This window comes from Alligator sinensis, unplaced genomic scaffold (assembly GCF_000455745.1).
Source record: "Alligator sinensis unplaced genomic scaffold, ASM45574v1 scaffold199_1, whole genome shotgun sequence".
In the NCBI taxonomy this organism is placed as follows: domain Eukaryota; kingdom Metazoa; phylum Chordata; order Crocodylia; family Alligatoridae; genus Alligator; species Alligator sinensis.
In genome coordinates, this window is record NW_005842008.1 from 1,635,693 (window position 1) to 1,646,784 (window position 11,092).

The window sequence follows — 11,092 nt, forward strand, 5'->3', positions numbered from 1 at the left end:
CCGCCAGCCATGGCCCTGGACCTGGAGCGCTGGTGTGGGCCCCGCATGCTCACCCACCAGCTTGCTGCCACTTCCACCCCCACCTGCCCCCAATCCCCTTGCCGGCCACTTTCCTTTCTTCCCACCCACCGCCACCTTTCTGGCAGCACGTGGTTACCAGCTGTAAGGCCAGGACTGCAGAACGCACCAGGAGCCAGCCTGGCTACTGCGGTTCCCAGCTGGCTCCTGCTGCTGCTGGCCCTGGCCCCAAGGCACTGCATTCCTTCCTGCCCGCTCACTGCCACTTCCTGCCTTCCGCCTGCCACTGCTACTCTTCCCCTGCTGCTTCCCTTCCTTCCCCACCCACCTCTGCCTCTCCCCGCTGCCCCACTGGCTGCTCTGGTGGTGTGCGGTTCCTTGCTGCATGGCCAGGACCACATGAAGCAGCAGGAGCCAGCCCAGCCTGACCCAGGCCCTGCAGTTCCCAAGTGCGTGCCCAGGACCACACGACACAGAAGGACCCAGCCGGCAGCTGCAGGGGCCTGGCCGGGCTGACTCCTGATGCATCTTGTGGTCCTGACAGTGAAGCCAAGAACTGCCTGGTGCCGGCCAGGCCAGTCTGGCTCCTGCTGCACTGGCAATCTTCCCCCTGTCCCATTCTTATTTGAGTTTCCCTCTCAGACACAGGGAGGGTGGGGAGACAGCCACAGGGTTCCAGGCCAGAAGCCTCTGCTAGGCAGAAGCGTCCAGTTTGGGGCTAGGGGTAGGGTGGGATGGGGCCAGGCAGGCCCTGCTGCCATCACCAATGGGTCCTGTTGCTGGCTTCTGCTGCTGCTAGTACGTTGTCATCTTTGACAGGCAGCCAGAGGTAGACAATTAATTTTCTAAATTATTTAGCAGCCCCACAGGCCGGAACAGCCTGGTGGGCTGGATTCAGACTGTGGGCCATATTTTGTCTGCCCCTGGATTAGGGTGTAGATATGTAGTTGTGAACATGACTGTCTCGGACGGATGGAGCCGACTCGAGATGATTCAAATATTACTCGGTCGTTTGGGCGGGCTGGTGAATGGAGAGGCAGACACAGCTTATTGGTTGCAAAAACTTTACTTACGCCGCTTGTAGCTGCGACGCAGGTGGTCCGGTCGCTTGAACAACTATGTCAGTTGCTCCAGCTGGCGAGGCTCAGGCCAGCTAATCCGTCCACAAATTAAGCCGGCAGGGAAAGGGTACGTCGAGGATTGCGCTTGGCGACGGGGAGAAGAATCGATAGGTGATCAGTCTATCGATCTGCTCAGCCGCAAGTCAGATCTCTTTAGAGGCACTCTGCAGCGTGCTCAAAGTTCTCCAACTTGGGCGGAAGTCGCACGAAATTTTAAACGGCTAGCAAGCCAATTACTAGCCGCCACGTAGGAATAATTTAGAACTGGCCAATAGCGGAACACAAATTTGCATTCAAGTGGTGGGAACTCTCTTGCACCGGGGTTTTTCTGTTGCAACAAAAACCTTTTGCTGTGCAAGAGGCTCTCGTGGCGAGAAAATTCCATCGTGCCGAGGCACCAAAATCACTGGGTTGTGACAATGACCAGAATGATTTTTTTTCCTGTCACAGACAAGGCTCTGTTGCAAAATCTTATGTGTTTTAGTTACTGTAACCACCAATTACTATAAGCAAGATTAGTATGTATGTTTCTCAGTCCCTTCCATCCACTGGAACATACAGCCTTGTCCATTCATTAAGCCACATGTGCTCACCCTCTAGCCTGTGAGAGGGATCCAGCCTGTGGAGCCATATCAGCTGGTTCACAGGGTTCCTCATGAGTCTGAAAATTTTGCTGTGGGGGAGTGGTGGCAGGTAATTTTGCTGTGGGGGAGTGGTGGCTGCTGTTAAAATGCCAGACTGATGGGGGAGCCCTGTGGGCCAGATAGCGTCCCCCTGCACACTAGATTGGGTGTGTGGGATCAACTGGAGCAGTACAGGGCTGAACCAGGCAGCACAGGGCAGCATGGGGCCAACTGGGGAAGCACAGGTGCAACTGGGGCCTGGTCCTGCCATGGAGGGCCTAATCCAGCCCACAGATTGGCCCTGTACCATTTTTCCAAGCCCTGGGACCAAAACATTGAGCACCACTGCACTAAGCCATTAGCTCTGAGAAGGTTGCTCATGGCATCTTGGTGCCATGTACCCATCACAGGTAGCAACTGACTGCAATGTTACGTACTTGATTGTTTGTACGGCTTGAATGGTACAGCAACCCAAGTCCAAACCCCAACTACACCTCTGCCCATTGGGTTCTGTGCCTCTGCTACAACCCATGAAAGTAAACTGACCTTCCAGAATGTTCCAAAAGCAAATAATATGAGACCTTTTTAAAATGAATTAATTAGATAAGGCCCTCAGAACAGCCTTCTAATTTATCATACCTGATATTGTGAGTAGCAAACGTTTGATAGTGTAGCTAGAATCCAGGATAAAAGATCCCATGCTGTTATCTTTCTGAATATAATTAGAAAATTTAGATCTAAAGTGGCATTACATTGTCTATAGAACAGGAGGTAGATAAGTCGCAACTATTATTCCAGCATTTAAAGATCTGTTAAGTGATTTTTACTAAGTACCACTTGCAAGCAGCACCAACGTAAACCATATAAGACCTCACATTTTTTTTAACAGCTCTGCTGTGGGCATTTCTGTAACAGTTAATCTGCTGTGGGCTCCATAGGTATTATGATCCAGATAAACACAAAATGAGTTACTGCCCTATACATTCATTGCTTTACTGATTCACTGATGTAGAAGAAGAAGAGTTTAGCCAACACCACTTTCTCAGTGTAGTTTTTAAATAAGGCATTTTCCCTTTTGACTGTAGCTAGTCCCATAGTATAAACACCCAGTGCAAACAAGTATTAAGAACAGCCAGTTGATCAGATCATTTGGTGGCTCAATATCCCTTTGATTTATTCCCAGAAAATATAACAATACAATTTCTACTTCTCTTTTATCTATTTTGGTAATAGTTAAAGTATTATCTTACAGACTTAATAAAACAGAAGGATTCTGAACTTAGCCATGAAACCTTTATAGGGATGACCGAGGGTCTTTACAGAGTTATAATGTAATGGCTGTTTCAGGGAACGTAAAATTTTCCTACAAAACTTTTGGCTCTAGGGAAGTAGCATCTTAAAATCCCTTCTCAGATTACAAACTGGAGACCCAATCCTGTAATCTGTTACTTTCTGCTGTACCCATCCTCAATGTAATGCTGAATCAGAGGCTAAAAACACTGAGTTTACCTGGTGCTCAGCATTTCCTTACCACTGACATACTGCAGAACTCTTGAGCCCTCAGACTTTGGAATTTATTTTTTTTGTCTACTACAACTTCCTATATTCACTACAGAAATTATTAGTGAAAGTTAAATATTGACATCCTAAAGGAAAAGCCATGCAGAAGGCTGAATAAACCTGAATCTTAACTTGCCATGATGTGTGTTCATTTCAAAAAGGCTATTTTTGGACATCAGTAACTTGATGTTGATGCCAAAGATAATGTGTTACTGAACACTGAATATCTACAGCCCAAAGCAGTCTGCATATGAAGGTATCCTACCTATACTTCTTCAATTTCCCTAGCAAGTTTCTTATGCAATATCTAATTTAAAAGCTCTTCCAGGAATTCCACAGAATTAATAACTTGACTAAATTAATGACAGTATTATAAATAACTATATCATTCATTTACATTACTATTCATCTTTAAAATTTACTGATGCCCAAGTGAAAACTCAAAATTCTGCTTAAGTATCTCTCTGAAGAAGAACATTTAGAAATGACTTTGCACGAAAGAGGGATATTTTTCTTAAGAATTGCTTTTCTCCTGCTGCTCATTCTGCTAACTACCTTCTCTAATTAGATATTGGCATGGCCCCAATTTTAAAAGGGGGACTGGCATGACATTGCTATTTGAGGCAGAGTTCAGATCTGTGTTGTCTCATCAGCACTTTGTCAGACTCATTAAGCCCTCTTGAATCTTTATATGGCTCTGGGGATTACAAAAGCCATGTACCTTGTAATTAAAACCTGTAATTGTACTGGCAAAATGAAAACTATCTAATTTTCAAAAATAAAATACACTACATATTTGGCATCTCAAGCATTTTATTAATAATTTTGGTATTTATTAAATCCAATTATTGCTTCATTATAAAATTAGAGCATAATAAAAATGCATGATTTTCTGAACTGATTCATGGGACAACTGATGCAGTGTAAATCAACTACTGTTTGAAGACAGATTCTCTCCGCACTGCATTTCTGCTTTGACAGTCACTTTACTAGCAAGTGAGTTCAGAGTTCAATACTGCAGCCTGTTGAACGCTGTTTAAAATTGGTGCTCTGGATCCCTGCACTACTGCTGAGGCCCAGTAATTGCTTGAAGCTTGTGCAAAGCTGTTTACACAGCAGTGTGAAAAAAATGGTCACAGTAATGCAAGCAAGCCTCCGTGCATACAGTGAAAGGAACACTGTAGGGAGGTATGGAAGGCTGCAACTGGAGTATAGGCAGAGAAGACGGAGTAGGGCCAATGTAAAATTTAAGTAATGCCCAATCAATGCAAGCAATGCATGTAGTGGCTGACAGTAGGATTTCCAGTGATCCTATTATACACTAGAAGCCATCTGACTCAGTATGCAGAAAGACTGTATTTAAGAAAGAAAACTAAAGTACTCAGGAAGGCAGTGCACTGATAGAAATGTCTAGGGGCTCATTGAAAATAGTATCCCTCAGGCCATGCTATTCCTCTTTGCCGTCTAAGAGCAAGGCCGTGTATAGGTTTGCTTATATGAAGATGATAAGAGGGGTCAGTTTATATGGCTACTGAAGGAGTCAGATTCACTGCCTTGCTTGTGACCTTGAGTTTGATTCCTAACTTGTACAGCTACGTAAGTATCAAGTTCATTCTCTTACATCTAAAATAAAAGCTATGATACAGCAAGATCCCAACAGACAGAAAACAGCGATAAAGTCTACTACCAATGCATTTACTCAGAGCCTGCTTTAATCTCAATAGAGACACTTTCCACACCTAAATCAAATTCCAAGAAATTCAATGTGGTTTAATCAATTATGCCTCAGAACTCCCCTGGGATATAGTTAATAACTCTCTGGCTGGGATTACTAGTTGAGCAATAGAAAGATTATATGACTTGCCTAGTTTAAAGAAGTTCATGACAGTCAGAACTAGAATCCAGATCTCTTATTTCTCAGTGCTGTTGTTTGGCCCATGACTCAGTGCCCTATAGCAGCATTTCCCAACCTGTTTCAGCCCACAGCACACTTACCTAAATAAAGCACCGCGGCACACCAGCGGGGGTGGTGCACGGCCAACTGGACAGCATTTTGGACTGGAGCCATAACCCCTACCTGGCTGGAGCCACGCTCCCCATCTGTCTGTGTCCTCAGCAGCAGCAGGCAGTGGGGCGTGGCTCCAGCCCAAAATGCTGTGGCACACACCGGTTGGGAAAAGCTACCCTATAATTTATACCTGGCATTTTGAATACTTTATACTTAATTCCCCAAACACTTTTTGCTTATACCAAGAAAAATGTCAGGTGCATTTTAAGGACTAGCAAACATATTCTGTATCAGTTTGAGTAGAAAAAGCAAAATACAACTTTGTTTTTTGCTGAGCTTCAGAACACTAATCAGAACGTAGCAAAAGCTGGTCTGTTTCCCAGCTGAGACCCCGACAGCAAGGACACAAAGACCTAAGAGGAAGTTGTGAAAATGTTCTTCTGAGTTTCCTAACTTTTGAGTCTGTGTACAGGCTGCAAAGTATAAGCTACAACAAAGAACACGTTTCATCATTTGTAAACAACTAGGTTGATCCCAAGAGCTTGACTAATGCTATGTTACCATGCTGTGTCCTCTGCCATAATTGACCATTCCTCCAGGACTGGATTACACAGCTTTACATTTTCCTGATTAAGGATTATAATAAATTAGCTAATTGGGCTTTTTTATTTCAGTATCAAGGCTTTCTTAAAGGCAACAAGCAGTTAAATCACAGAGAATGCATAATGTATCACTATAAAGAACTCAATCAACTGTTCTATCTGAGCCTGGTAAGGACCATCTTGCTAGCACAAGGAGGCATATCTCCCAGAATAAAAGGTCGATGCCTCATGCAAATGTTTTAAAACCTGAGTCACTTGATGCTTGTAGAACAGAATACTTACCAGAATATCTTCTAGTTTCATATCTAGCAGATCTGTGCCTGTAATGTACTTTTTCCAGTCTTCTTGGTCTTGTCCTTCTTCCCCCACATTATCTAGGATCAGTTCAAAGAAAATCACCTTTTCTGAAATGGTACTGAATGTGTTGTCAAAGCAGAACATGTAATCTCCATCTTCTGCTTCCACGCTGAATATAAGCAAATACAATTAAACACAACATTATATTTTTAATATTGACTCTAAAGTTACATTTTAAACACAGTTCTTTACATCACTTGGTCATGTGATTACAGATAAATAAATACACTATAAAATATAAATGAAAAGCTAGGACATGCTACAGAATGGAATTACTACAACATCTACATTGTTTTCTTAAAAACATATGCTCCTGCTAGGTTGAAATCTGATCTTGAGGAACAGTGGTTTCCTTGAACTTTTTTAAATTCAAGATTTGAAAGATAATTGTGTGCAATCAGAACTTTTTAAGTACAAGCTGACTGTTGTCTTGTATTTCTGTTTTACCATAGCTGTATAACAGCTGTAAAAAGGAGCTGGCTGTAAAAAGGAGCACTCTCATCTTCACAAATAGATCCTGCTTCACTCAAGCCAATGGGAAAGTATAATTTTATTGTACTATTTAGAAAACATATATACAAACTTGTAGAGAAGAATCAGATTGACAAGCCAAGCCCACAACTCCTTGAAATGGTTATAGGTTACTGAAAAGTTTATTTTCTCTATTAAAGAAAGAACCTTTATGAACTCCACAAAAGTTCTTTTGATCTCTGCATTGCTTTTGATGGCTAATGAACAGTAGGTGTGCACCGGCAGAGATTTTTTGGGCCGATACTGATGGCTGATTTTTCATGAGCCATATCGGCCAGTCTGATTGCTGATATGCGGCCCGGCAGCATAGAGAGCACGTTTGGCTGGTACGTCTGTTGTGGGGGAAGGGAAAAGGGGGGAGGGAAGGAATATGGGGGAGCAGATAGAGGCCCCTGTGGTGAGGGAGGGAGTGGAGCTGGGGCAGGCACTGCACGGATGAGGCAGGGTGTGGGACAGATCTACGGCTCATCCTGGAGGTTGGGGGGTGGCTCTCACTACTGCACGCACCCCAGGAGGGCATGGGGGATGCATGGGTCCTCTGGATCTGTACATGAGGTGAGGGCAGGCTGCTGTTGCAGGCTGGGGACAGGGGCAATACTGGGCTCTTTCTGGCAGAGGGACTGGGCCAGGCTGCACTCAAGGCGGGTGGCAGCAGTGCTGCTACAGGGAGAGCTACAGAGAATGTTGGGGTGGCTGTAGCCCACCCTGTAGCTCCTTTCCTAGCACTGCCACCACCTATCTTGAACACAGCCCAAGCTCAGCTCCCTGTTGGGAAGAGACCAGCATTGCCCCTGGGCCCAGCCTGCAATGGCAGCCTGCCTTAGCCCTGTGCATAGATCTGGGGGGCACACATCCCAACCCCACCCCCGACATCTGTGGGTAGTCCCTGCTTGTTGCCACCATGCTCCTGCCAACACTGTTCCCGCTGCCTATGGGTGGTTGCTGCGCCCGTCCCAGCCTCAGGAGGCATGAGGTGTTCATGAACTGACTTACCAGCCAGACACTGCTCTCCACACTGCCGGGCTGAGCTCCTGGCTGCTTGCATGCTGCACTGCAGCTGCGCACATGTACACGACATTTATTGGTGACATTATTGACCACAGCAACCAAAAAAAGCTGACTGCTGATAATGTCAATTTTCCTTTTATCAGTGCCAATATCATACAGGACCAGTGTATCGATGCACCTCTAGTGAACAGATGAGCATCATACCAGGACAAATATTTATGAGCTCAAGCTGCTCTGTAAAGAAGTCCATATTATATCAAAACAAACAAACAAACATTCTGAAATACAGAAGCACCTTATTTATCAAACATTTTCTAGCAATCACTGACTAGCCTTTAAATTTAACTTTCAAAGAATGATTTAAGCTGCCTGATGTTCACCAAAGCCAGGTTTTATGAATATTAAAAACAGCCATGATTTCAAAGTCCTAACTTAATTTTTTGAAAATGTATTTGAATAAATAATATTAGTGGTGTATATGACAAGAAGGTTTAAGTTTAGAGATTTAAAACTCACGTATGGACTCCATCAGATTTTCTCTGATCAAAAATGAGGGTGACACCTTTTGGAGATTGTAGGTGAAAGTCAATATCTAATCCTGCTCCATCTAGAACCTGTAAAGCCAAAAAAAATAAATAAAAGTCCACTCCTGTTGAGCTATTAAAAGAAACAATTAAAATACTACTAGTAATACTAATAATTAGTAGTAGTATTATCCATGCATCAGTTTCTTAAGAACAAATACATCTAACCTAAAATTTAAACCAAGTTAGCCAAATTCAGGTTTAAAAGCAGTTCTTCCAAGAGAGGCTCTAATGCTCTTTCAAATTCCAGTATAGCCATTGAACTATCCATGATACGTTAAGGAAACATATAACATCCTGCTCCTTCTGAAGTCAATGACAACTCTTACACTGACTTTAATTGGTGCAAGACTGGGAGTTTATGAAAAAGAAGAGGGAAGAAAATAATTAGACAAATGCTGACCAAAATGAAGAGATCACTAGCAACCTAACTTTGAAGCTGCCATATAATCTGAGTGTGCTGGATCAGAATTCAGATGTCATAGCATACATTGTTGACTTGTCACTGGCAAATTTGAACCAACCATAGGTAAAATTCTCCTTGTACTTAGTCATCGTGACTTGTGAATGGCTAAGCAGGAAAAAAAGTGTTTAAATGTACAACCATAACTTGAATCCTTTTCACTTAACACAATTAAAATTAAAGATATAACAAACAAAAAAACCCCAGCAACTCATCAGGACTACTGCAGGACTCATATGACATGGATATCTGATAGGGTCAAATGTCTTCTAAAAGTCAAATGATTCGTTTCCTTTCCAATGTATTTAAAAGGTATGCTTTAATTTTCTTGCATACAGCGCACATCTTTTTTTCTCCAAGAAACAGCTGCCAGAAATTGGAGTGCATATTGGACGCCAGAAATATAGCAAGAGCAGTTTCTGCTGCTTGATCCACTGGGAGCAGAACAATGAGTAGACTTGGTTCACTAGCTCCTACTAACTACTCAGTTATGGGCAATTATACACATGCTCTGGGAGGCGGGGGAGAGGGGTGCTTTAATTAGAGTGGCTCTGAGAGCTGCTCTAATTAAAGTGCCCGGAGGTCATGTTTATCGGCATCCCCATGCTGCAAATGGTGGCAGGGGGTGCTATAACTACAACAAGCTTTAGTTAAAACGTCCCTGCTGCCATTTTTCAGCCTGGGGACACTGACACATGGGACACTGGAGTCTGCTGGAACATGGTATTTACAGCATGTCTGAGCAGCCTCTATGTACGTGTACAGGTGCCCTTTGTTCTTCATTCTACCTTTCAAAAACAAGGTGCATATCTTACTCTGGTGCACACTGTATGTGAGAAAATATGCCTCTGTCTACTTTTTTTATATGTTGAAAGTGAATGTAAAAATAAAGTGCTCAAGAACTTGCTGCAGACAGAAGTGGAGCTCCCAGCTGTAACTCGGAATGATTTCTGCAAAGCCTTCTGGATTACAATGTTACCCCAGACCAAACAGAAGTTCGCTGTTGGTTCCGGAGGGGAGGGGAATCTAGCTGGGGCTGGGAGCTGGCACCATAGCAATGTGGCAGTGCTTGATATTTTCAGAAGTGGGGTGGGGGGAAGGCAGCAGAGGGAGCTCATTCTTGGTGCCAAATGGTGAGGTGGGTGAACTGGAGCCCCTCCACTTGGGAAGGCTCCAATATACCTGCTCCAGCCTGGGGGCGGACAGACTGAATTCCCTCTGCTCCCTTTCCCCCCCTCCCATTCTGAAAACAGCCACAGGCTGGGAGCTCCACAGACACAAGTTACAGCAGATGCTACATTTTGAAATGCCCTTTATCTGATACCTCATGGAATGAGGGGTGAGAATTTCACCCTCTTGACCATTTTTTAAACTGTTTGCAGTCATGCAGTTGTGCTTGGTCACAGCTATACACTGTTTTGTGTGGCCAGATCAGGTGAAAATTGTCACTTCTGTCCAGGCTGCAGGGAGCTCTGCCCACATGGTGGCTCGGAGAAATGGCAGCAGTGTGGGACAGGGTATGGAAAGAGGATGAACCAGGGAGTGGTGCAGGCTGGGATTGGAAACAGACCCTGCTCAGTGCTACGCTCTGTTGGTAGGCCACCATCCCTGCCACTGGTGGCCTACCAAAACCACATATGAAATGTGCTGAAAACATGGGCCGGATGCAGGGACAGAAGGCAGGAAAGAAATGAAGAAGTATCAGCCCTTGTATTTCCTTTACTATTTAAAAATCAAGTCACTTTGAAACCTATTGAAGCAAAAAATGAAAGCCCAATTTTGGCAGCAGGGCTCCTATCCACCCACCCTGCCAATTTTTCTGCTTTAAATTTTATTTCCTTTATTTTTTTTTAAACACCTCTCCCCACGGAGCATGGCTGTATGAGATGCTTAATACACAGAAGCGTGGCTTGCAAAAAAACCTTAACACACAGCAGACCATCTAATGTGCGCTGTCACAAAAAAGCATTCATCTGCACTCAGGCGCAGCCGTGCCAGGGCAGCGCACCGGGGACAGCCCTGGCAGAGGGCTCCAGGCCGTGACCTGCGACCACTCGTGTAAACTTGGTCCCCGACTGGAGGGGGCGGCAGGGAGACGCGCTGGCTGTACAAGCCCTGTCCAAGGCGAAGCAAGCGAGCTGGGAAGTGGCAGGGAGAAGAGGAGGCAGGAGTCCTCCCGCCTGGGATAAGTGACAGCCACGACGACCTGCGAGGCGC

At 44.5% G+C, this 11,092-nt stretch overlaps 2 protein-coding genes across 2 annotated transcripts in view; one reads left to right on the forward strand and one right to left on the reverse strand.

Moving 5' to 3' along the window:
* TMED5 (transmembrane p24 trafficking protein 5) overlaps positions 1–9,397 on the reverse strand; it is a 15,938-nt gene extending 6,541 nt beyond the window's left edge. Inside the window, exons 1-2 of the mRNA XM_025201900.1 lie at positions 8,345–9,397; positions 6,215–6,398 (exon numbers count right to left, since the gene is read on the reverse strand). Of these exons, the coding sequence (XP_025057685.1) occupies positions 6,215–6,373 (159 nt within the window). The 5' untranslated portion in view covers positions 6,374–6,398; positions 8,345–9,397. The remainder of the gene's footprint in view (positions 1–6,214; positions 6,399–8,344) is intronic.
* Positions 1–11,092, forward strand: part of CCDC18 (coiled-coil domain containing 18) — an 80,946-nt gene that overhangs the window by 11,490 nt on the left and 58,364 nt on the right. The window lies entirely within an intron of this gene.